The sequence below is a fragment of the Eumetopias jubatus genome, unplaced genomic scaffold (assembly GCF_037043125.1).
Source record: "Eumetopias jubatus isolate StellerSeaLion01/CBP00866 unplaced genomic scaffold, mEumJub1_p1.0 scaffold_2, whole genome shotgun sequence".
Classification (NCBI taxonomy): Eukaryota; Metazoa; Chordata; class Mammalia; order Carnivora; family Otariidae; genus Eumetopias; species Eumetopias jubatus.
In genome coordinates this window covers 142,612,740-142,640,311 of record NW_028274808.1, presented here as the reverse complement: position 1 = coordinate 142,640,311, position 27,572 = coordinate 142,612,740, and the positions used below count along the sequence as shown (strand labels likewise).

At 36.5% G+C, this 27,572-nt stretch overlaps 1 protein-coding gene and 1 pseudogene across 3 annotated transcripts; one reads left to right on the top strand and one right to left on the bottom strand.

The window, feature by feature from the left end:
• Positions 1-3,171: 3,171 nt before the first annotated feature.
• RCHY1 (ring finger and CHY zinc finger domain containing 1) lies at positions 3,172-27,516 on the bottom strand. Of its 3 annotated transcripts, XM_028100680.2 has the most exons (9): positions 27,334-27,516; positions 21,614-21,733; positions 21,263-21,378; positions 10,041-10,119; positions 8,043-8,087; positions 7,128-7,186; positions 7,009-7,035; positions 5,542-5,662; positions 3,172-3,848 (listed from the first exon to the last, which is right to left on the bottom strand). In XM_028100680.2, the coding sequence occupies exons 1-9, from the start codon at positions 27,421-27,423 to the stop codon at positions 3,720-3,722; spliced, it is 786 nt and encodes a 261-aa protein (XP_027956481.1). In that variant the 5' UTR covers positions 27,424-27,516; the 3' UTR covers positions 3,172-3,719. The 3 variants fall into 3 exon arrangements, with proteins under 3 accessions (XP_027956481.1, XP_027956484.1, XP_027956482.1); XM_028100683.2 differs by lacking the exons at positions 21,263-21,378; positions 21,614-21,733; positions 27,334-27,516 and adding an exon at positions 17,547-18,568; XM_028100681.2 differs by lacking the exons at positions 21,263-21,378; positions 21,614-21,733; positions 27,334-27,516 and adding an exon at positions 14,703-15,491.
• On the top strand, positions 17,606-18,523 carry LOC114206776 (large ribosomal subunit protein mL48 pseudogene; annotated as a pseudogene).
• Positions 27,517-27,572: the final 56 nt, after the last annotated feature.

Below are 27,572 nucleotides of genomic sequence, written 5' to 3'. Positions count from 1 at the left end.
TGAGGGGAAAAGAAAAAATTGAACTATAATAAAAGAAATGCTAAGTACTCTAAAACTGGTAAAAAGTGCTTATAGTTTAGAAGAGAGAGAGATTACAAAAGAATTGTGTATTAATTAGCATTCATGGAAAAGGTAAACTTTGAGCTGGACTATGAAGAAGCAGCAGGCCTTTGACAACTATATTTTTTGAAGAATGATTGTTCCATGAGGGAACCGTATGCACAAAGGAGCAAAAATTCAGAGGCTGTATATTTTTAAAATATAGGTAAATGAATAATGAAAAATAAAACTGAAAAGATAAAGGTGGAAAAATATTGTAAAGATTTCAAAGTAAAGAATCTGGGCTTAATCAAATGAACATTAGGAAACTTGTACATTATTTTGGCCTAAACTGCAACGAGTCTAAGTTTAGGAAAAGTAATCTGGCAGGATGGATAAATAAGGGGAGACAAAGTGAAATTCGGATGTAAGATAACCAGGTAGGTGTAAGACTATTAAGGGAATGAAAAGGGGTGTGTTAAAACAAATAAAAAAAGCAGACGTGCCCAAAGGTGGCATATACTCTAAAGAATTAATTGGACAAACACAAGGAAAAAAATCCACATGAAAATGACAGTAAGAAACAAGTCCACTTAGTAAGACATAGATTCAGTGAATATAAGGCAAACAGCAAAAAGTTTTAAGAGAATTTAAGCAGAGATGATTAAAGAAATGGAGTAAAGAATGAACATTTCAAATTAATTGATTTCAAATTAATTTATTCACTACTGACCACCTATTAAGTGCCTGCCAGGCACTTGTAAAATAGGATCTTGGCTCCACAGTACTCATATTCACTTTGATTCATGACCGAAACTTGAAAAAAATTAAAAGAAAATTAAACATGTATACATTATAAAAATGTTTTAGTGGAAAAGAGCTTGGTTTTAAAATCTGATGCCATAAACATACTTCAAACATGAGCACAAGTTAGTATCATACAGAGCTCCCTGTACTAGTTAAGACTCTAAAAGCTCCAAGTGATAAAAACAACTTCGTACACATTCTTGAATAAAAGGAACCAAATGAGTTTCTGTGCACCAAGAAATTCATAAACATATTGAATTATGGGCTTTTAAAATAAGTACACACACTAGATACAAATTCTGTAGCAGGGCAACCTTATTTCAGGGATGAGTCTGCTATACCTTATTTCATGGACAATTCTACCATACATAAAATCAGACTAAAGGTTTAACATTTCTCTAAGCTTTTCTAAAGTTTCTAAATAGAAAAAGAAAAAACGATGAAGTTATCTGTTAAAATGTTAACAGTATTTACCTCTGGAAGATGAGATTTTGAGTTTTTCACCTTTTCTTACTATTTCCTACAACAGGTATTTTTGAAATCAGAAAAAGCCAAAAAAAATTAAGATTACCCATTTTAAGTATTACATACTGAATGCTAAGGATCTTCTAATTGTGAATGAAAATTGTAGGATTTTAAACATGAATTAACATGCCATGGACGAATCTTTGAAGAAATCCTGAGTACTACAGCCTAGAGACTTCATGGGCATCTGAAAACTGCTTCAAGCACATGACTGGATGTAAACAAGCGATTACATATAAATCCTGCATTATTTTGGACAAATTTGGATCCTGAGTTGAAGATTCACATAACCAGATTTTGAATTAAAGTATCTAAAAATGGACAGTCTATCAAATCATGAGCTCCTCCATGTAGAGGACTTAGCTATTATGCAGGTAGTTGAACAAAATGGAAGTTTGAGTGAAAGGCACGGTGCTACAGGGTGTTTGGGGTCACAGACCTAATCTGATTCCCAGCCCCCAACATTTAGTAACTATAATTTACTCAAGCAGGTCATTTAACCTCTAAACCTCAGCTTTCTCATCTATAAATTGAAGACAACACCTACCCTACAGAATTATCATGATGATCAATACTAATGCATAAACCTGGCACACAGTAGACGCTCAAAACATGAAGCTTGGTTACTTTTATACACTCACTCCTACTCAACATCCAGTGACTCTGTGATTAAAAGCAACAGGATTTAAATTAGTTTAACATGGTGAGATAACAGAACTAAAAAGTAGTACATCTGGAAAATTAGTCCTTCCTTATCTGTATACTGACCGGTAACACCTGGCACGAGAACACATTCCTTCCCCAAAACAAGATCAGCACTGCTGCTCTGCCTGGGCCAAGGAAACCGACAGAGAGAACACAAGAAGAGTAGAAGACAGAAGATAGGAAGGGAGAAGAGAATAAAGATCTGGGCCCAAAACTGGAAATCAATACTATTGCCTTTATCCAGGTAAACAGACTTCAACAGAAGAAATAAATGTACCAGAAATGTTAGGATTTCTAGTTTTAAGACAAACTTCATTTGCAGGGGACTCAACTAGCTCAAAATTACAAAATTGGTATTCAATAAATAGCCATCAACTGATATTTACATATTTTACTTCCTAACCTAAAGCTCTTTACAAAACAGGCTAAGTTGGAGACTGGAATACTACTGTAAAAGCTGTACGATCATCAAAGCATTTTTGTGTATTTTGTTCCTGAATTAAGAGGTATATTTAATTCCATTACATGAGCTCAAAACAGTATTATAAAATCAGAGATCTTACCAGGAATATTCCATGCCCCTTTCACTCATCCATATCTACTCTCAAGCACTTCGGAAAGAAAGAATCCACCCATTTACACCAAAGACTACCACTTCGTGCATAAAAAAGGCAAGGAAAAGGCTAGTCACGAGGCATATCAAGAATGAGGTAACCCCATGAGGGCAGGGACTTTTGTCTATATTGTTCACTGTTGTCTCCACAACCATCTACAACCTCACCCAGCACGTAGTAGTTGCTCACTAAATACTTGCTGACCGAATGAATTATTCCTTGAAGAAATAACTTTGGGAAACCAAAACAAAATTATTTTCAGTGTTGTTTTTCTTAAGGCTTGGAAGAGTTCTATTATTTTTTCCCCAACTACCCTAACGGAAGAATACTTCAAAAGAAAAAAAAAAAAGAGGTTTTCTATAGAAATATATATATACACATAGACATGCATGCTTATTTGTATTTATAGAGAAATACATATGACTATATTGCCCAAGTTGAGCCAAAAATAGATAACCCTGGAAAAAACCTCCCATAAAACACCGTTTCAATATAATTTTATTAACAGTTATTACATCAAAATTCACATTTACAGGATCCAAAGGACTGTCTTAGAAAATTCTAAAGTATGTGTAGTAAGATTTCAACAGTAAGACAGAACATATTCTCATTATAGCACAGCCCTTAAAAAGTCAAGAATAATACTGAGAAATAAGTGCAGTTCTATCAAGAACTAGAAATGAACTCTTCGTGCATAGTGTCACTTAAAGCAAAGTCCCATGGAAGTATAATATACCTCTATGGATGTGAATTTCAGTGGCAAACATCATTGGCTTCCAAATAACTGACACTAAAGGAATTTCCAATCAAAACACAAGCACAGTGGCTTTCATCCAATATAAAGCTATGATAATTCTATAAAGAGACCCTGAATCCTTAAGTACATGTAATATGATTTTATGCTGTGACACTAGTACAAAACACATCAACTCTAATGCATACTTTCGGACACATTATGACAACAGAATACTAAAGATAGCCTTTTTCTAGATCAGAAAATGCTGAGTTTTCCAGTGTAGTATATGCTGGTCATTGCTGATCTAGTGAAATTCTACATCCTCCAGCTTGAGCAGTATTGTAGGAATCACAAATATTACATTTCATGCCTAATATATGGAACTGGACTGTAGACCTCCCATTGCAATCATTGCAGAGAATCTGAAAAGTGAAGAGATGAATTCAAATTAAGTATATTAAACCTTATAGATGGAAAATGGCATTGTCTGCTCAAAACAATTCCTCAAAAATCATACCAAAGAACTGAAACACATATAGCTAAGTCTAAACATTTCCCTCAATAGAAATGCCTTTTATTCGTTTTCTGAAAACTCTCAGAGGCTATTAAGGTAGCTTTGAATTTAGAAGATGAAAGTGTAGATTTGAGTCAAGAAGTCTTATTTTAAAACTGTTCCCAAATAGTATAAATAGTACTGAGCATAAAACCTAACATAGGCATAATCTGATTGACACCTATACTTAGAATTCAAAATAACATACATGATTTATTTTTTTTTTAAAGATTTTATTTATTTATTCATGAGAGCCAGAGAGAGAGAGGGAGAGAGAGAGAGAGAGGCAGAGGGAGAAGCAGGCTCCCAAGGAGCAGGGAGCCCGATGCAGGACTCGATCCCAGGACCCTGGGATCATGGCCTGAGCCGAAGGCAGACGCTTAACCATCTGAGCCACCCAGGCGCCCCCCATACATGATTTATTTTTTCCTTGACACCTACAAATTATCTTAGTTAACAAAACAAATCTTTACATAATTTTAATATTTTTGCTTATACTTTAAGTTTAATATACTAAGTTCTTAATGCCTCAGGAATGAATCAAAGCCCAAAAAAGTAGTTCCTAATTTAATAAAAAGAAGCTTTTGGCATATCCCTAAAATGACAATAAGAGGTCACTTGGGAATTAATCTCTTCTAGTACTGAGATCCCAAAAAATAAAAAAGGTGTTAACCTGAAAATAGATCAATCATTACTATGTGAGAAAAGCTTTAGCTTTAGAAGTCATACCCATAATAAACAAAAAACTTCCAGATTTGCTCAAAATTGTAACCTGGAAAATTAAGAATACAATCTGAATGTAGAAAGATTAGTGATTGCCTAGAGCTAGGGGGTTGGGGAATGGCTGCTAATGGATATGGGATTTCTTTTGGGGCCAATAAAAATATCCTAAAATTGATGGTGGTGATGTCTGCACAACTCCAAGAATATACTAAATAGCACTAACCTGTACACTTTAAATGGACAAGTTACATGGCATATAAATTTTATCTCAATAAAGCTGTTATTTGAAAAAATTATCTACCTGGAACATAGCACACTGAAGCCTGTAGTAAAACATCACATAATTATCATTTAGTATTCTAAAAGTGATCCTTCATTGACCTTACTAGCAATTCAATTATCCACATGAATAAAAAGGGTAATGAACATTAAAAAGACAAAAGTAATCTTCTTCAAAAATCAACAAATACATATGCCTGAAATAAAATTTAAAATAATTACAAATAAAACATAATTAAAATAAAACATCAGACTAGTAATTCACCTCCACTCAGTCACATTACTGACTGGCTCTGACGAGAAAGGTGTAAATAATTCAGAATAAAGTTTTTGCCTGCCATCTAGTGTTGGGAAGAATTACATAAAGGTATTCTTAGTATTTTTTTGGTCTGGTCCTGAATTCAAAGTAACTAAAATCAATTATTTGGTCCTTTCCATTAATCATCACATTGGTGTCTGTGCCAAAGCAATATTTTTTACACAGATTTGAGCAAAAAGGCAAAAATAAACAAGAACATCAACCAGGAACCTAAAAAGTTCTAAGCACGAATTATACTCACATCCACAGTCATGTTCTGATACTCTGATGGCATAGGAGTCTGTGCTACCTCATCATCCAGCTGTCTCCAGTACCGAGTCATATCTAAAGCAGAGTGCATACATAATGGACATCTGTAGCCTCTAGAAGAGACAGAAAGGTTATCTTCCAAACATTAAACAAGGTGTATATCAACTCAGGTATACAAGAAGATGCATGCTAACTGGTACATAAACCATCCAAAACAGAGCATTATTCTGTATTTCAAGATGACCTGTTACAAACCTGGGAACTTTTACACTATAGTTTCTAATTAAATCCTGTAACCTATGGTATTTTTTACACCTTCTTCTTTTTCCTCAGTTCTCTAAAGTGGGAAGGAATTAGTCCATATTCTTTGTAGAATGTATTTAATATATTTTTATATGAAGTTTTTTTTAAAGATTTTATTTATTTATTTGACAGAGAGAGACACAGCAAGAGAGGGAACACAAGCAGGGGGGAGTGGGAGAGGGAGAAGCAGGCTTCCCATGGAGCAGCGAGCCTGATGCGGGGCTTGATCCCAAAACCCTGGGATCATGACCTGAGCTGAAGGCAGACGCTTAACAATTGAGCCACCCAGGCACCCCTTATATGAAGTTTTTTATTTTAAGTAATCTCACACCCAACATGGGGCTCGAACTCACAACCCAAGACCAAGAGTCACATGTTCTTCCAACTGAGTGAGCCAGGCATCCCTATATTTAATGTATTTTAAAAACCTGTTCATCATGGAACACTACATCAAAAACTAATGACGTAATGTATGGTGACTAACATAATAAAATAAAATTAATTAAAAAAAAAAAACCTGTTCAGCTGCTTTTTTTAGCTAAATAACCTCAATTTCTTAATATATTCAGGCAATTCAGACTGTATCATTTTCTTTCTAAAAATTCTGAAAAATTTCCTTCTAACTGGCTCTTAAATTAAAAGTTCTGCTTACGAATTTGCAGGACCAAAATACATTTACACAGTCTCTTCTCTCCTATTTTCATTTCATTTCAACATCCTTCCCCCACAGTAAAGTCTCTGCTTTAGATAATCTTGCTACCAGCTTTCTTTGCAGATGATTATCCTGGACCAATATAATGATTTAACAGAATTTTGAGTGACATGCCTCAGCATTTTTACAGTGCTATGGATTGCCTTTGGCAGAGCCTGTGCCCCTGGTAAGCACAGCCAGAAAAGAAGAGGCAGCTCTTGTGAGTTGTGGGAATGAAATAAGGCATAATATAAGCCTGGGGACAAAGACGCAGTCCTATATCCACAAGATGCTTTGCCCAATTTAACACTATTCATTTACCCTACCCATCTCAAGATAAATATCTGCCATGCCAATAAGATATAAGTATCAGCAATGTTTGCCCACTTCCACATCCCCGCGCCAAAAAAAAAAAAAAAAATTAGACATCTTACAATTATAACTTCTAAAAATCCCATCACTCACTCTTTCAACATTTCTTCATAACACGTTCTGAAAAAAATATATGACACTATTTTAGTAAAGCAAAAAGCATCTCCACTATTTTCAAACACTTCTGAGGAAAAAAAAAAGAATTACTTTACCTATGTAAAAGATGTCCACATGGCAAGACATGAGCAACAACACGGGATGTGTGAATGTCCTATAAAGGAAATAAATGTTAGTGTTTGCATGAAGACAATATAAACATCCAAGTACTTTAAATTCAAGAGGGAATATTTCAAAAAAAATGAAATCTTGCCATTTGCAACGATGTGAATGGAACTAGAGGGTTTTACGCTAAGCGAAGTAAGTCAATCAGAGAAAGACAATTATCATATGATCTCACTGATATGTAGAATTTGAGAAACAAGGCAGAGGATCATAGGGGAAGAGAAGAAAAAATGAAACAAGACGAAACCAGAGAGGGAGACAAACCATAAGAGACTCTTCAATCACAGGAAAGGAAGTGGAGGGGAGAAGGGTGGAGGGATGGGGTAACTGGGTGATGGACATTGGGGAGGGTATGTGATGTAATGAGCACCGGGTATTATATAAGATGAATCACAGACCTGTACCCCTGAAACAAATAATACATTATATGTTAATTAATTGAATTTAAATTTTTAAAAAATTTAATCTTAAAAGATGGAGTATGTTTTAAAGTTTGTAACGCCTCACAAATTTGCTACTCCCGAATTTATTTTAATTATTAAGTTATATTAAATAAATAGTAAATAAATAACTATATCTAAATATTAACAATATTATTTTAATTTTTTAAGTAGGCTCCACGCCCAACTTGGGGCTTAAACTCACGACCCTGATATCAAGACTTGCATCTCCACAGACTGAGCCAGCCAGGTACCCCTTTATTGCAATTTCAACATGACTTTTGCTAAGAAAATATTATTTCTCTCTCTTTAGATGTCCTCAGGATTTCTGGAGAATAAATGGAATGTAATAAAAAAAAAAGAGAGAGAGAGGGAATATTTCCAAAGCAAATATTTTAAGCTTACCTCCAAACATATTGGACAATTCTGCCGGGAAACATTTTCAATACACTGTTTAAAAGAGAAACTCAAGTTACTAAAAGCTTAACTAGATGGAAATGACAATTCATATTAACAGAAACTAATGATAACGAAAACAATGATACTAACTTAGTAAAGATAATAATTAACATTAACACATGTCTCTTAAATGTCAGATAGGAACTGAACAGTTAACTCACACAACTATTTCAGGCTTTGCACATTACCTGAAACAATGAAATTACTCAAGAAATTATCTTCATTTTACAAGTAAGGAAAATCAGTTAATCAAGATTTACCAAAGATGCAGAGGTAGTAACGTTTGGAATCTTTTTAGTTTATATGTGTTTTGTTCCAAAGCTACTTAAGGATATCAACAATGATAATGGTTCATGTTACTGAAGTTTACTACATGCCATATATTAAGTACATTACCTGCATTAGCTCAATCAAGTCCCACAACTATAAATGCAGGTACAATTATTACCCCATTTTACAGATGAGGTATTTGAGGCCTAGAGAAGCTCAATAACTTCAAATGCAGTGGAACTGCATTTGAGCTCCAATAGGCTGCCTCCAGTGCCAGAGCTCTTAACTTGATAAGACAGGGTGATTAAATGCGGGAAGGTAAGGGGAAGCACCAAGCCATGAATGATGCCCAGGTTTTTTAAGTGAGCACCTGAGTATATGACAGGACCATTTACTAAAATACAGACAATAAAAAAATAACTGACAAAGATACCATAAGAGAAAATGTGCATATAGTTTTTGAAAGACCACACAGCTATCACTCCCAAACTCAAGTCTATAAAACCAAACTCAATCTTTTAATTCCAGCAAATTCACCATCCATTAATCAAGTACTTAAAGCAAGGGCTAAAAATCTTAAGAGTCATCTTTACTCAGCCCCATTCTTTTTCCTTTCTACCTTATCACCATATCCCAAATGCTCATTATTCAACTTCTCTTAACACTTGACTATTTTAGGCCAGCATCTATTTAAAAATCCTCATTAATGTTACCTATATCAAATTAAAATAAAAAATTTAACTGAAAAAAATCCTCGTTAGTCTCTCTAATCTCTGATGTTTTTTAGATTTTTTCTAAATAATGAAAAATAATTTTAAAGAGCCTGGTATCATGTTATAATTAACAGATCCAAAATTAAAAATATTTCTAACTATGAAAGGAAATATAAAAATATTTTCTGAATTTTCTTGACATGCTGTTACATTGCTATTGCTTCTTTATTATGCTATTTTAGTTATTCTTTTTTTTTATGATTTCTTATTTATTTATTTGACAGAGAGTGAGAGAGCACAAGCAGGGGGAGTGGCAGAAGGAGAGGGAGAAGCAGGCTCCCCAACGAGCAAGGAGCCCCATGCAGGGCTCGATCCCAGGATCCTGGGATCATGACCTGAGCCAAAGGCAGATGCTTAACTGAGCCACCCAGGCACCCCTCATTTTTAGTTATTCTTAAAACCAGTACCAATGAGATGAATCCATAAACTTACTTGGAAGTTGTCAACATTATGCTAATAACTGATGTAAGTATTCTTACACCCTATGGGGCATCTGGGTGGCTCAGTCGGTTAAGCGGCCAACTCCTGATTTTGGCTCAGGTCATGATCTCAGGGTCCTGGCATCAAGCCCTGCATCGAGCCCCATGTCAAGCCCTGTGCTCAGCATAGAGTCTACTTGAGATTCTTCCCCCTCCTTCTACCCCTCACCCTGCTTGTGTGCTCTTTAAATCTTTAAAAAAAAAGTGTTCATATACACTATACAGAAGAAAAAGAATTGTAGATCAGATATTCTGAGGCACAGGTCTTAGAACACCTATTTTAATAATGCTCAAAAATAAAAAGCAACATAGTTGTAACTTGGTAACATCTGAAAATTAGCATGCTTCAAACATATTAGGATTTAAGCTGGTTTTCAAACACAATATAATACTTCTTAAATTATGCAAACTTAATTATATACCTTGTGCTTTCCTTGGAGATTCATAGCTAGGCATAAGTTACATTTCAAACAATGGAAAAAGTCTTCCTTTGGACCAATCCTAAAAATACACGTGAAAGCCAAAAAATTAGGTTCATTTTTACTACAATGGTAATTTATTCATTTTTATGTTAAGGTTAGTTTCACTGTAAAGTTAGTTCAAATCACAATGAAGAACATGGGGTAAACTCCCACCTCCCCAATGTCACTCCCCAAATGTAAGCACTATGAACAAAATGGTATCTATCCAGGTTTTTTCTATAAAAGTATATACACAACACATACACACACACACACACACACACATCCCCTTTGGGTTTTATTTTTTACATAAATGGATTCTTTCTATATATCCTGTTCTGTGACTTTTTTTCACTGAACAACATATCCTGAAGATCATTCTGTCTATATAGAACCACTTCATTCTTCTTCATAATTACATAATATTACATGGTATGGACAGATCATAATTTTTAAAAGTATTCCCATATATAATTTACTACCTTGAATTAATACAATGATATAAAATAAATATGCTTATACAGGGACGCCTGGGTGGCTCAGTCAGTTAAGCGTCTGCCTTCAGCTCAGGTCATGATCCCAGGGTCCTGGGATTGAGTCCCGCGTCAGGCTCCCTGCTCAGCAGGGAGCCTGCTTCTCCTTCTCCCTCTGCCCCTGCTTGTGCACACTCTCTCTCTCTCTCTCTGACAAATAAAAATAAAATCAATCAATCAGTATGCTTATACAGACAACACTTAGCCCATCTGTTGATAATTTTTATAAGATTCCTAAAACTGAAACTATGGGATCAGAGGGAATTACATATCACTGGCTTTGATACTGACAAACTGACCTCCAAAAAGACAATACTAAATTATGCTCCCACTAACAATGTGTGACAACACCTGTGTTCCCCACACCGTAGTGAACACTGGTTACCTAGATGACAGACAAATAAAAGACGTCATTTTAATTTGCATTTCTCAGGTTATGAGACAGGAAATATATTTTAATGTTTATGAACCATATGGATTTCTACTGTGGATTGTTCATGTATGCTCTGTTCACTCTAGGGTATCTGTCTTTTACCATTTTAAACCAACTGTTTATATATCCTGAATATTAATCTTTTTCATTTGTATATTTACCATATCTTGGTATGTCACATCTTTCCTGATTTATATATTTTGTCATACAGCCATTTTAATTCCTATGTACTAAAAGCCATTGATATTTTCCTTTATGGCTTATGCTTCTGCCTCTTGTTTAGGAAAGACTTTTGAAACCTATAGGTTATAAATATATGTATACCTCTAATGCTTAATGATTTTTAATTTTTATATTTTTCTTTCATCCATTTGAAATGTATTATGCATGATAAACATAAAATAGCTAGTTGTTCCCAAATTTTTATTATCCCTTTCTTTCACCACAACAAAACACTTAGCTAGGCACAAGGGTGTCCTGAATAAAGACTATTTGCAACTTCTCTGGAAGTTGTGAACAAAAGAGATGGTGAAAATTTTGTGTTGTGCCCTTAAAAAGGAAAGCTCAACAAACCCTAAACACAAGCAATATGAAAAAAAAACCCTATCATGGAACGTCATAATCAAACTGCTCAAAACCAAAAATAAAGAGAAAATCTTAAAAGCAGCCAGAAAAAAAAAAAAAAGGCCTGTACAGAGGAACAAAGATAAGGATGACACCAGACTCCTTACTGCAAACAATACATAATATATTGTACAGAATACAGTAGAGGGACATCTTTAAAGTATTGAAAAAGACTGTAAGCTTAGAATTCTGTATCCAACAAAATATCTTTCAAAACTGAAAGCAAAATAAAGATGCTTCTAACATACAAAAGCTAGAACGATTCATTACCAGGAGATTCTGTTTAAACAAAAAGTCAGTTTGGCATCAGTACCTGGAAGTCACAGTTAGAGGTGATCTGGCAGGCTCTGCAGCTCTCAAACTTCACCCCAACACACAGTAAATCCTTTTACGTCCTAACCCAGTTCCCCCTTCCCCTCACACATATATACACACACTCAAAATGCTAACAAAAGTTCCACATAACAATACTTATCCTTACCATGTATTTTACTCTTTAGTATTTTTTTAATGGTGGCAGGACTCACTAGATTCGCTTCAGTTTAAAATTCACTACTCTATATAATATATCCTCTTTACTTCCATCCTCAATTCCAGTCTCTACCTCCACCTCCACTGTTCCTCACTCCGTTCTTTTACTGCCTTCTCTCAGGCTTGGTTATTTATTTATACCCAGGCCCATTCTGATTTATTCAGCCTTGGCCTGTCTCTGTTAAAACTTTACTCAAACTTTCCTAAAATTAAGACCACTCTAATCGGTATAATCTGACAAACTCTATAGTAGTGACTGCTTATTAAGCCTATTCTTGCACAAACAGAATATAAATTTAAGAACCAGAATCATCCCTTCTACCCACTCGTGCTCAACACATGACAAAGATTTGTCTGATGCTTATTTAATAACTTGCAGAAATGTGAAAACACATCCTTCCCTTAAAGTATCATTTTATCACAGATGTTTTATTTCCCCACTGTAGTTACAAATTTATGTAACTTTTTCAATTTTAAAAGTAATACTCATTCTTTATTTAAAATGTGTAAAACCAGAGCACCAGGGTGACTCAGTTAAGTGTCTGCCTTCAGCTCAGGCCATGATCCCAGGATCCTGGGATCAAGCCCCACATGGGGCTCCCTGCTCAGAGGAGAGTCTGCTTCTCCCTCCCCAACACTCGTGCAGCGTGCGCGCTCTCTCTCAAATAAGACCTTTAAAAAAAAAAATGTGTAAAACCCAGAAGAACATGAACCAACAACTATCAAATTTAATCATTGATCCCACCATTAATGGGTAACTACTGCTACTCTTTTGGTATGTATGATATCCTGACAGACATTTTGTACCAATCATTCTCCCAATCCCTAAATATTATATTCAAGAACTTACTTTTAATATGGGTTTGTAAATTTAACAATCTTTCAAGATACAGGCTGGTTCTCATTTTTCATTATATTTTTTGTTATATCAGTACAAGACATAAGATATATTCTACACATAATTCTTGGTACATATCTCTACTTCCTTGGGATAATCTAAAAATGGAATTATACAAAAGGCTGAAACATTTTTTAAGATCAGAAATCAGAACACCAAAACCACATCTGCCATATCATACTCTCATAAGTATCCTAGTGCTTATTTTGTAACAATAAGAAATTACATTTCCCCATTTAAAAAAGAAAAAAAGCTCATTCCAGTACATTTCAGTAAGGATATATGCACCCACTGCCAAAAAGTTCAGTGTCTGCCTGAACACTGTCTGCCTCTAATTAAAGAAAAACTGAAACCCTATCTTTAGGGCACATCACACTTGGAAAAAATTACTGTCATAGTCAAAAGATTATCTAACTATCATGGAACTATTTTAAAATATAAAATCAGGAATAACATATTACTAAACTCTGTAAGAAGCACTGATTTCCTTATAGTGATTACTGCCTAAAGACAACAATTTTCAAGCCCAGAGACCAGAGTCAAGCTTAGAGATGTTTTAAGTACCAAGCACCAGTAGGAGAAATCTGATCACCTTTACCTTGCAGATATGTTTAATGGACTAAAAGCAATAACTAAGTTTCATAATATGCTTAAGACAAAAAAACCTGTCTTTAACATCCAAAAAAGGACTCACTGTAAAAGATATCAAAGGTTAACTACAAAATAAGAAGACTGATATTTTAGCAAAAATATAGTAATTCATGCATTCAAATGACATGATTTTTTAAAATGTCATCATGACAGGGTAAGAGTTTCCAACAACACTGCCATTGCAAAAACATTTTTTAACTTTAACTCTTTTGATATTTTTATTATTTAAAAAAATTGTCATTATCTGATGGCCATGTCATTTCTTTTTTTTTTTAAGATTTTATTTATTTATTTGACAGAGAGAGAGAGAGAACACAAGTAGGCAGAGTGGCAGACAGAGGAAAAGGGAGAAGCAGACTCTCCGCTGAGCAGGAAACCGGACGTGGGGCTCAATCCCAAGACCCCAGGATCATGACCTGAGCCGAAGGCAGCCGCTTAACTGACTGAGCCACCCAGGCGCCCCTGGCCATGTCATTTCTGACTAAACACAGTATTTGCCAATCTTATTTAATAGATTTTGCTCCCAATATCTTTTTCTTTTTTGGAGTGGGAGGGGGAACTGGAGAGTGGCAGAGGGAGAGAGAGAATCTTAAGATGGCTCCACACCCAGCATGGAGACTGACTCAAGGCTTGATCTCACAGCCCTGAGCTGAAATCAAGAGGTGGATGCTTGGGGTGCCTGAGTGGCTCAGATGGTTGAGCATCTGCCTTCGGCTCAGGTCATGATCTCAGGGTCCTGAGGATCGAGCCCCGCATCGGGCTCCCTGCTTGGCAGGGAGCCTGCTTCTCCCTCTCCCTCTACTGTTCCCCCTGCTTGTGCTCCCTCGCTCTCTGTCAAATAAATAAATAAAATCTTAAAAAAAAAAAGAGGTGGATGCTTAACCGACTGAGCCATCCAGGCACCCCTACTCCCAATATCTGTTAGCAAGTTTTAAAAAAATAAAAATGAATACCTCTGAAAATCCCCAAGGGGAGTGAATTTTCAGTGTGCCACAGGCACTCTGAAGAACTGTAAAAAGATATTCCAAAGATTTTTGAACAATGACAATAGACATAACAGCACCTAAAATACCTACCTGAAGTGATCATAATCATCTGTCTATAACACATACCCTAGATGAACGGCCTCACAAGAAAATGAATGAACAATGTATTTTTTTTAAGATTTACTTATTTTTATTTGAGAGAGAGTGAGAGAGCAAGCGAGTGTGGGGGGAGGTGCACAGAGAGAGGGAGAAAGAGAATCTCCAGCAGACTCCCGCTGAGCATGGAGCCTGACGCAGGACTCAATCTACTGACCCTGAGATCATGACCCGAGCCAAAATCAAGAGCTGGATGTTCAACCAACTGAGCCATCCAAGTGCCCCTGAACAATGTATTTCTAAGGAAAAAAAAATGGACTCCTCACCTAGTTATTCAATAGGAGGGACTTCAATTCACAGTATCTTGTTAATGAAACCAGACCAACCCATTTTGCTAAAAGGCTCTAACAGCATTCTTCCATCTTTTATGATGTTTATACACCAAAATTTACTTGGTATGGCTCCTAAATGGAGAAATGTTGAAAGGGAAGTACGTGTATGAAGTATGTGGAAGAGGGGCATGTGGGTGGCTCAGTCCATTAAGCACCTGCCTTCAGCTCAGATCATGGTACCAGGGTCCTGGGATCAAACCCCTCATCGGGCTCCCAGCTCAGCGAGGAATCTGCTTCTCCCTCTCCCTTTGCCCCTCCTCCCACTTGTGCTCTCTCCCTTGCTCACTCTCCCTCTCAAATAAATAAAAATCTTAAAAAAAAAGTATCTTGAAGAAAACAGATGATGTAAAAATTGAAAAAATTTACAGGATTGATCATCCTAAATAAGGTGTTTATAAATCTAAAAATAAAAAATATTTTGTTATATTGAAACTAAAAAGATAGTCACCTTTAAATACAATTATGGGCTCTCAAAGGTTTCAAAAACACTGAATTTGACAATGCATAGACAGAAGTAATGATAAGCCAGAATCTATTAGTGATGTATTTGAGATCTGGAATCAATATTATATTTTGATGGTATAAGTGCAGGAACTAAATAAATTTACAGGACTGTAAATTAAAGTAATTACAAGCTAGAACCTACTAGAATTATATCTAAAACCTGGAATCAGTTATTAACAAGATGGTCATGTGCCAGACATTCAAAGGATATTGTCAAATGTCGTACATATCCCTTTAAAACTAGAAAAATATGGAATTAAAATTTAGATTTGCAACCTTTAAATTCTTATTAAAATTTCTAATGAAGTTGTTTTTCACTGCCTTTATTCTTCTGTCATTCATAATATATAAATTATACAATAAAAAATATTGTTATTTGTAAAAGGATTTAAAAATAGATGTTAAATGTTGATGACAAATTTTCTTCATAGGCAGACAGAAATCATAACACCAAAAACATTTTGCTAAAGATACACAACCTACACATTACTAAGTACCTACCGAATACATGGCACTCCCAGGTATACAAACTTAAAGTTTGAAAATACCTTGATCTCACGAAGCTTAATATTTACCAGATACAGGAATTTAAAATTTGAAAACATCTTAATTTCATGAAGCTTAATATATACAGGGTAAGATGAAATGTCTATCTATTCTGCAGTCTCAACAACTTGAAAGTCAATAAATTAACCATAAAATGTATTGATTCCTTTGTTATAATAGTGGTAATTAAAAACTGTGTGCAGATCTGACATACAAAATAACTCAATACCACAGTGAAAATTAATTGGAGCTCATGAATCAAATAGGATGAACCCTAGAAACGAAGTTCTGTTAAAAAAAAAATAGAGGGGTGCCTGGGTGGCTCAGTTGTTAAGCATCTGCCTTCGGCTCAGGTCATGATCCCTGGGTCCTGGGATCGAGCCCCGCATCGGGCTCCCTGCTCGGCGGGAAGCCTGCTTCTCCCTCTTCCACTCCCCCTGCTTGTGTTCCCTCTCTCGCTGTGTCTCTCTCTGTCAAATAAATAAATAAAATCTTTAAAAAAAAAATAGAAAAATATAGAGTATGAGTTTAAAAATAAGCAAACCTAAACATGTATTGTAAACTTCCACTCCACAAAGAAAAAGTAGCTTGTATAGGACCAAAGCTCCCACTGACAACTACAGAAGCTAGATTCAAAAAAAACAAACAAGCTATTTAATAGCAGTAAAGAACAACTAAGGGCTAAAAGGGTCAATATCCCAGAGAGAAGGGAAATACCCTGAGGAAAAGCCAACATTCCCTGCTTCTTTCTCCTTAGGGAACTTGCAGTCCCTACACTATTCTACTAGAAGCTAAGAAGCTAAGCAGTAAGCAGTAGGTAAGAGGATATGGAAACCAAGTAAACCCCCTGGCAATTTCTCTGCTAGGGAGGCAAAAAACTGAAGGCCACGTCCTGCCACAAGAGATGCCCTGGTAAAATCCCTGGCTTTACGTCAAGCCCCCTGAGGAACCATGTGCTAGGAGCCTGAGTGTTAGGGAAAACAAAATAGAACAGGACTTAATAAATGAAACTTGGCCTCTAATCACCTCAATCTTTAATTGGATCAATGGGATCTGTCTCTAATTAACTGCTTGCCAAAGGAAAATCTCTTTGGAAAAAATTAGCATCCAGAGCTTATACAATTTTGTCCAACAACCAACTAAAAAAAAAATAAGAAGCATGCCAAAAGGCAAGACTAAAGAACCAAACACCAAAGGAAAAAAAATACAGAAATCAGAACTGACCCACAGATAATCAAGATAGTGGATTTCTCAGACACTGCCTTTAAATTACCAGTGATTCAGTGTTTTCAGACGCCCAGGGATCGCTGCAGCTTGGTGGGGTCTTCTTCAGCTTACACACAGTTACCGGCCACAGCAGCAAAGGATGAACGGAGCTCTGGGAAAGATGCTGTGTCTGAGGAACGATACCATTTTTAAGCAAGCCTTTTCTCTCTTAAGGGTCAGCACTTCAAGAGAAAATCCCATCTGTTCTGCAGGTGGCATTCTGATGGGTACCAGTCGGCACTACAAGACAAAGCCTACCCATGGCATTGGGAGATACAAGCACCTAGTCAAAGCACAGGAGCCCAAGAAGAAGAGGGGAAAAGTGGAAGTGAGACCCATTAATTTGGGGACAGATTATGAATATGGGATTTTAAACATTCACTTGACTGCATACGACATGGCCGTGGCAGAGAGTTATGCCCAATATGTTCACAACCTCTGCAACCATCTATCCATTAAAGTTGAGGAAAGTTACGCTATGCGCACCAAAACCATGGAGGTGTTGCGGCCGCAGGACCAAGGCAGCAAAATGCTCCTGGACTCAGTTCTTACCACCCATGAGCGAGTGGTTCAGATCAGCGGTTTGAGTGCTACATTTGCAGAGATTTTTTTGGAAATAATCTAAAGCAATTCTTCCCGAAGGAGTCAGATTGTCAGTGAAGGAGCACTCTGAAGAAGACTTCAAGGGAAGGTTCAAAGCTCGGCCAGAACTAGAAGAACTGTTGGCCAAGTTGAACTAGCTCATTGCAGACCCTTTCATGTCAGGACTGGTGATATTGAGTGCCAAAGAGAAGATCTTCCTGGGTGGTCAAGGTTAAGCAGAAGACCCTCACCTTTAGATATCATAACTACCCATCCCCATTAGCCAGGAATGCCTCCTCTCTTGTATGGAGAAGTGCTTGCCAATTGTCACCACTTTCCTTTGAGCCAACCTAAGACATCCTCCATCTAATAAAAATCTGCAGCTGATGGGCATGTGAGGAAAAAAAATATAAAATAAAATAAAAATAAATTACCAGTGATTAATATGATGAAGGAAAAAAAAAAGGTGAAGAATTTCACCTAAAAAATGGAAGGTACAGAGGGTGGGGGAGGATTAAATGTAAATTCTATAATTGGAAGAAAAAAAAAAAACCTAAAATGAAAAACTCAATAGATTCAATAGAAGATTCAACACAGTACGACAGAGACCTGGAAGATAAATCAGTAGAAACTATGCAATTTAAACATGACGGGGGGGAAAGAAAAAAGATAGAGAAAAAAAAACTTAAGAGACATATGGGACACAGTGAAAAGCTCTATACCTAAAGTCTCAGATGAGGCAAGAGCAAGGGGCAGAAACATTATCTGAAGAGATACTGACCAAGAATATTTCAAAACTGACAGAAAACATCATGCCACAGATTCAAGAAATTCTACAAACTGCAAGCCGGATAAATATTTCACAAACCTGTACACATCACGGAAAAATTGCTAAAAACCAACGACTCGAAAACATCGAGAGAGGGATAAAAGACAGATTATCTTCAAAGAAGCAATAATAATCCTGTTAGGTGACTCTAAAATGGAAACCATGGCACCAGAGTATCTTTTAAAATGCTGAAAGTAATTCTATACCTAAAAAAGATAAAAATCTTAAAAATAAAAGCAAATAAAGACATTTTCAAAAGAGACAAAAACTGACAGAATTTGTCACCAGCAGAACCTCACTAAAAGTAATGATGAAAATAATTTTTTTCTAATTATGTTACGTTAATCACCATACATCATTAGTTTTTGATGTAGTGTTCCATGATTGTTTGTGTATAACACCCAGTGCTCCATGCAGAACGTGCCCTCTTTAATACCCATCACCACGCTAACCCAACCCCCCCACCCCCCTCCTCTCTAGAACCCTCAGTTTGTTTTTCAGAGTCCATAGTCTCTCATGGTTTGTCTCCCCCTCCAATTCCCCTCCCTTCATTCTTCCCCTCCTGCCATCTCCTTAATGAAAAGAATTCTTGAAACCAAAGGAAAATAATCCTGAAGACAAAGGAGATGCAGAAAGGCAAGAGCAACAGAAACGGTAAATATGTAGGTAAATCTAAGAGAATACTGGCTGTTCAAAACAATGTCTATAGAGTTTAAAATATACAGATTAAAAAGCATGACAACAATTGCATGTAAATCCTCTTAGTTAAGGTTCTTGCACTGCCCAGAAATAATAAATACATTACTCTAGTAAACCAAGGATGTATGTTATAATTTCTAAGATAACTGCTAAGAGAATAATAGAAGAATGTATCTCTAACAAGTTTATAGAGAATAAAAACAAAATAGAAAAATTGCTGATTAATTCAAATGAAGGCAAGCAAGGAGAAAAAAAGGACAAATAGACAAATACTAAGGGAATAGAAAATACTAAAACTGTAGATTGAGTTGGAAAATTGTACATTGTAGAGTTATGTATGTATATTTGTACAATTATATTAATAAGTAGACTAAATATGCTAATTAAAAGACAAGCGTTTTCATCAAACTCCATTAAAAAAAATCAACTATATTCTACTTACCAGATAAATGCCTTAAATATAAGTATACAGAATGTTTGGAATAAAAAAAAGGGATAGATTACACATGCAAAAACTAATCAAATGAAAGCTGATCTATATATATCAGCTCTTAAGACAGGAAATATTGCTAAAGATAAAAAGAGACATTATATAATGATAAATGGGTCAATCATAAAGGAATATAGAACAATCCTATGTAAACACCTAATGATATTGCCTTAAAATATATAAAAACACAAAATATATAAAAACACAAAAAAGCATATACTGTATGATCCCATTTACAAAAGTTCAGGAAAGTGGTTACCTTTGGACTAGTGTATTGACTTGAAGGGGGCATAAGAGAGACTACTACATTGCTATGAACATTCCACTCTTTGATCTGGGTGGTGATTAAAAGAATTTTTTCCTAAGTAAATTCATAAGATAGTTTATGATTTCTGCATCTTTTGGAATGTTTGTTATCCTTCCTTAAAAACAAACTACATAAAAGCTAGAAAGTGATTTAAAATATTCAAGACAGATTCGTTATCTCCAATGGGAAAGAGGAGAAAAGACTAACGTGGAACACTTAGAGTTTCGACAGTATTGGTAACATTCTATTTCTTAAACTGAATGACTTATTGTATTAGAATACTTTGTAACATATGTTACAGATGTGCTTTTGTATATATCTAATACTTCAGAATTTTTATTAAGAAAAAATTCCTATATATGGCATGTTGAGAACAGCTTATCAGTGAGAGACTGGACTGTAGGTTATTTTTATGCTTTCTTTTTCCAATAAATCAGCCTATACTTAGAGAATTTTTTTAAAAACTAATTTTTTAAAAAGTCCACCTTAATTTTCTACTTCAGTTGCCAACAAAACACTTCATATAAAAGCATATTTTATATCCAAACGTTAAAATTTTAAATAGCCACACAATAACTGATGGGCTAATTAAAATATTACTACAAAAGAGGCATGAAAATTTTTTTAGAATAACGGAAATGTTTATCTTGATCAGGTTGGTAGTAACACAGTTATATATATTTGTCACTCAACTGGACACTTAAAATGAATGCATTTTATTAGATGCAAATTATACCCCAACAAAGTTAATTTTAAAAACTATTATTGCCCAGGTAAATCGAAAGTAATTAGAAAAGAACATTTTACATACAGTACCTACAAATTCCACAGTTTTCACAATGATACTGCTTCTTGTCTTTGTCAAAGAGATGGCATATACTGCAATAATATTCCCCAAACAATGTGCTACATTCTTCGCAAGTCTGTTGGGCCTAAAACAGACATACGTAATTAAAAATTAGATTAAATTTACCAAAACATTTTGTATTATTATTTGAATATCCACAATTTATGTTACAATATATGCAGGTTTTTACAAGGTTTTAAACATTTAAATCAAAGATATTGCTTAGAGTTAAAGAAGTCTTATTTGCAATACTCGATTAAATTCTGTAAACCACCTTAACATTTTTTAAAAAGAAAATAGAAATGTGGTAAAAATCTTACGTGTTGAATTTTTTCACAGTTTATGCACTGCACTTCCTTTACTTTAAAGCGATCTAGCTGATGATCTTCATTGTTATCATGACACAACCGACAAGTATAAAGTTTGTCACAGCAAGGTGCCTAATGCCCAGGGGGAAAAGAGGTATAAGAAGAGAAAAACAAGTTTACAAGTTTACAATGCAAAAAAAAATTTTCTTCCTCCTCCTTCTGGAACAAAGTCAAAGAATACAACGAATGGATGAGTTTGCTGATCCTAAACATAACTTTTCACTGTTTCTTAGCATATTTTAACTATTCCCCCTCAATATCTATGTCTTTATCAAGTTGAACATAATCTAGTCCTTAAAGACAAAAGAATTATGAAGAATGAACATCCTCAGACAGAAGAACTAATCCCACAACACCCTAAACTCATCCTCAGCCTAAATGGCAGGCAGGCAACTTCTTCTGAGACATTTCCAGATAAACTCACTTACCTACTTCCACCCTTAAACATTAACTATAATAAAGATATTTTAATTCACTTGTATTTATTAATCATCAACTATATCCTCGATATTTTAGAGGATACAATAAGTGTAAGAGATAGTCCTTGTTTTCAAGAGTGGCAGACTACCAAAATCTTTTCTCTCCTTCCTGGACACATGATTGCCCAGCTATACTACAGTTCCCAGCCTTCTTTGATTTCAGCTGTGGCCAAACGACTAAGTTCTTACCAAAAGAAAATGAGCAGAAGAAATCAGTGCCACTCCTGGGCCTGAGTATTAAGAAACTGGGCATGCCTCCTCCTCCATGCTCCCTTTCCCCTTTCCATCAGATGAAACCTGGACATGGCAGCAACCCAGCTAATGACTGTATTCCCTAAAACATGGCAAAATAATACAATGGGAAAAACTTGTCCCTGGAGTGATCATGTGGGTCAGTCTCATCGCCAAACTGGATAATTCACCTTGAAATTGTTAGGTGGGAAAAAATAAACTCTTAATTCTTTAACCCACATTACTGTTGGCTTTTCCGTTACCCGTAGTAACTTAGCCTTATCCTAACTAGTACATCAAGAAGTTTCCAAGCCAGTAAGTTAACCCAGTACTTTCCAGTATGCTGTGACCTTCCAGATCCACTCATTTCTGAAAATTTCTGATGATTTACCACAACACAGTTCATTCCTTAAAGATTTTAACGCTCAACTAGTACCCCCTTCTCTCCCACTACTACTCTTGCCCTAAATCTTAGTGATCTGCACATCCATCATGATGGATACTCTGAACTCTGAACTCTCAATTCCTTGACTTTTTTTCTTCCAATGGTCTTGTTCTCCAACCCTCCTCAGCCACATATTCTCACAGTCATACCACAGAACAGTAGTTCTCAAATGTTTTGGTCTCAGGACCCCTTTACACTCTTAAAAATTGTTGAGGATCTCAAAGAGCTTCTCATTATGTGAATTATCTCTACTGACACCATACTATAAAATAAAATTGTAAGTTTTTAAAAATATTACTTCTTTTAAAAGTAACAGTAACAAACCTATTACATGTTAATGTAAATGACATATTTTAATGAAAAATAACTAGTTTCCCCCAAAATAGCTGGATTGTCATTTCTGCTTCAAATTCTGTATTCAATCAGTTTAGTTGAAGTATATCAAGAAACTCTGTACTCCCACAAATATATAGTTGGAAAAGGGAGGAGTATTTTAATCAAGTTTACAGAGAATTATGGATACTCTTCTCTGATATTACACCAAAACTCAACAACTCTTATAAATGATCAGTTGTAACATGGGCTCTGAAATTTTATCGGTGAACTTTTCTCCCTCTGTTACATCAAAATCCATTGCTCTATCTTGCACTTTGAATCAATCTTTTACTCACACATTAGTCATTTGGAAAATATGACTCAGTTCGCTGAGTTCTACAGCTCTTCCAAACGTTCACACATTTTCCAAGCAATATAAAAAAATCCTATTTGTTAACATCACTCCCGATCTCATCAGCAAAGTCTTTAGGTATTGGGACACTTTTAAGCTCACAGAGGCTTACCTAAGTGTTTCAAAATTCTAATTTTTTTTAAAGATTTTATTTGACAGAGAGAGACACAGCGAGAGAGGGGACACAAGCAGGGGGAGTGGGAGAGGGAGAAGCAGGCTTCCCACGGAGCAGGGAGCCTGATGCAGGGCTTGATCCCAGGACCCTGGGATCATGACTTGAGTCGAAAGCAGACACTTAACGACTGAGCCACCCAGGCGCCCCTCAAAATTCTAATTTTTATGTGAAAGCTTGAATTTACCACTGTCGATTGTTTTTCTTGTAATGACAGTTTCAACAGTTCACTTTTCAAGAAAGTGTCAAGAAAGTGTTAAATACACAAGTCTGAATAATCAGATTGCAAGTAAAAACTGTTACACAAGAAACTAGTTCAGTTCACAATCCAACTGCATAAGAACTTTCCTCACAGTGACTGTCTAATTTTAGTATGCACAAGTGTTTGATGAAAACATCCCATTTCATCAAACATGTAAAAAGACATATTCAAGAGTTAAGATTTTATAAAATTAGTAATTTTATTGCTTTAATTTTATCAATGACATTCTTAAGTGAGACTTTTTTTAAAAAAACTATAGATGATGGACTCTGAAAAACAAACTGAGGTTTCTAGAGGGGAGGAGGGTAGGGGGATGGGTTAGCCTGGTGCTGGGTATTAAAGAGGGCATATTCTGCATGGAGCACTGGGTGTTATGAACAAACAATGAATCATGGAACACTACACCAAAACAAATGATGTAATATATGGTGATTAACATAACAATAAAAAATTAAAAAAAAAAACTATAGGTGTAGTACAGGTCAGATGCCAGCAGTTTTAGTAACTGCTTTTGCACACACTGAAAAAGACAACATCTTAGTATCAGAAAGTAGTTTTGACCCCAAGGGTCCCCCGAAAGGGCCTCAGGAATTACTAAGGGGGTCCATTCACCACACTTTGAGAACCACTGCTCTAAAACAAGAACTGAATCCTGTTTATATCATAATTTCAAGCATTAAATTCTCTAACCACTACCTCCTCTTTCCAACTCACTTTAATGTTTCCCTTGCACATACTCTAGTTCCTTCCTTCTCTCTTCCTCTACATATTCTCCTAACCAAAACCCCAAATCTGGTTAAATCCAATTTTCTCCTATATAAGGAATATCCAGATATAGCTGAAGAAAAACACACTGGTCTCACTTCTAAGTCATGATCACTAATAAAAAGTGGGTTTTTATTCATTTCCCTAGTGGATTCCCTCATTCTTCTACAGTCTAGGACCTAAAATCTAGATGATTATTTCACATTATTTTACATATTCTCTCTTTAACCTTTAAACCTTTTCCTCCACCCTTATACTCCGCTCATAATCTTGATTATTAAAATAGAAATAATCAAAGAGGGGCGCCTGCGTGGCTCAGTCGGTAAGCGTCTGCCTTCGGCTCAGGTCATGATCCCTGGGTCCTGGAATCGAGCCCCACATCGGGCTCCCTGCTCAGCAGGAGCAGGGAGCCTACTTCTCCCTCTCCCACTCCCCCTGCTTGTGTTCCTTCTCTCACTGTCTGTCAAATAAATAAAATTTAAAAAAAAAAATCAAAGAAAACATTTTCTCACAAACTATCAACCTACTTGCAAATGTACCTAATACTCGGTCTTCCCTTGTTATGTTTTTCTCTAAGGCCAACTCCTCCACTTGTGCACTGGATCCCATCTTCGATTACTCAAGAGCAGTAAATGCTCCTACAGTTTTTCCTTTCCCTCCTGCATTATAAAATGTTCTCACTTCATGGGATGCCTGAGTGGCTCAGTCAGTTAAGCATCTGCCTTCAGCTCAGGTCATGATCCCAGGGTACTGGGATCAAGCCCCACATCCGGCTCCTTGCTCAGCAGGGAGCCTGCTTCTCCTTCTGCCTGCAGCTCCCCCTGCTTGTGCACTCACACTCTCTCTCTCTGACAAATAAATAAATAAAATGTTCTCACTTCACTGGTCATTTCCAATATGCAAACATGCTGCAATACCTCTCATTTTAAAGGGAAAAAAAAACCTCACGATCCCACATCACTCAGCAACCACAGACTCTTTTTTTTTTTTTTTTGCTCTCTTTCACAGCATAATTCCAAGAATTGTCTATGAAGGCTATTTCCAGTTTCACTACTCTCATTCTCTCTCAAATCCACTGCAATCAGGCTTTGTCCCAAGCTCTCCACTGAAACTTCTCTTGTCAAGATCACAAGTGACCTCCTCACCAAATTTAAAGGTCAATTTTCAGTTCTTATCTTACTCAAACAGCAGCATTTTATTTAATTGATTACTTCCTCCTCAAAATTCTTCACTTGGCTTCTGACATTTAAGGAAGAAGGAAAGGGAAGGCAAAAAAGTATTTGATACTCAGGGTCAAGCATCTCAGCACTATGAAACTCAGACATATTTATGTGGTTTCTTGGGGGAAAGGGCAACATGCTGAATTCAGTTCTAGTCATCAAGTTTCAAAGAGTAACAGAACATGTAACCGTGGAAATGGAAACATAAGGATAGCATTCGATTTGCTTACACAACACTTGGTGAACAACTAACTTTGAAAGAGCTTCACCCAGTGCAGTGAAGGAATGTTCATCAAGCCTGGCCTACAAGAAGGCTCTAAATTGTCCTTACAGGGCTCGTATTTTTTTTTTTTTTTTAATGAAACAGGAACTTCTATCACCTCTATTTTACAAATGGAGCACTTGCTCAAAAGCACTGAGCTATCAAGGGTCAGAGCTAGATTTGGGGGTAGAGCTGTGGGACTCCAAAGCTCAAACTTTTTTTTTTTAAAGACTTATTTATTTGAGAGAGCGAGAATGAGAGAGAGAGTACATGAGAGGGGGGAGGGTCAGAGAGAGAAGGAGGCTCCTCGCCGAGCAGGGAGCCCCATGCGGGACTCGATCCCGGGACTCCGGGATTATGACCTGAGCCGAAGGCAGTCGCTTAACCAACTGAGCCACCCAGGCACCCCAAAGCTCAAACTTTCTAAGTAAAATCTTTAAAATGCTTCTTGCAGCAACAACAAAAATCAGGAAACTTTAATTGAATGGGTGCCAATTTTAAAAGTTCTAGATTGACTAGCAATTTTCCTCAAAGTAAACAACAAAAATAACAATATATGCATACTGGGCACTTTCCCACACATAATCTTATTTAGTGGCAATTACACGGCTGTCTTTCTATTTCACAAAAACACTTTCTTGGCAGGCTTAGGCATATTCACTGACTCTAAAATGAAGCTGGCAAGCTGTAAAACTTACTACAGGAGCTGAAATCGTATTCCGATCCTCCACTTACTTATACCTCTTCCACTATTTCATCACACACCTGAAAGTCACCCTGGCGAAAAGCCAGCTCAGGCCCGGGGCTGCCTCAGTCTACTTATAGTAGCAAAAGACTAAATAAACCCATTGATAAAGTGACTGATGTGCACGCCCAGGCCGTTTCCAAGCAAAGAGCTTTGCTTACAAAATGTTAAGCAGGAGAAAAGGTGGGGCCTGTGGTGGCCTTGCCAAAACGTTCTCCACGGTAGGAACCCAATTCGAAATGGAGAAGGTACCCTGACAAACAGCTTAGCCTCTAACTTAAGCCCAAACCTAACCGCCTTGCCCACTCCGCCCCCGCCCGGCCCGGCGGAAGCCTGTAAGGGAAGAGCCCATTGAAGTCGTCACCTTCAGGAGACATCCTCTGTCATAGTGCTCGCAGCCCCGCCGCCCTTGCTTTTGGCCGCGGGCGCCATCTTCCCACGCCGAGGCCGCCATCTCCTCCACCTCCCCTCAAACTCCACGGACCCTTCCCCGGGAGTGAAAACCACGCCCAGAGTAACGTCACTAGCACACCCCCTCCCGGCCGCAGCAGCCAGCCGAGCAGATATGGCGGCTGAGCACGTGACCCGGGGCAGCCGGATTTC

Bases quoted from the DNA above. Each gene is read 5' to 3' on its own strand.
- RCHY1 (XM_028100680.2), bottom strand. From the start codon at position 27,423: ATGGCGGCCTCGGCGTGGGAAGATGGCGCCCGCGGCCAAAAGCAAGGG. The intron at 8,088-10,040 runs GTATATAATTAA...TCTTTTAAACAG, and splicing joins ATCTCCAAGGAAAGCACAAG to TGTATTGAAAATGTTTCCCG. The intron at 7,036-7,127 runs GTAAAGTAATTC...TATTTTTTTCAG, and splicing joins TGTGGACATCTTTTACATAG to AACGTGTTATGAAGAAATGT.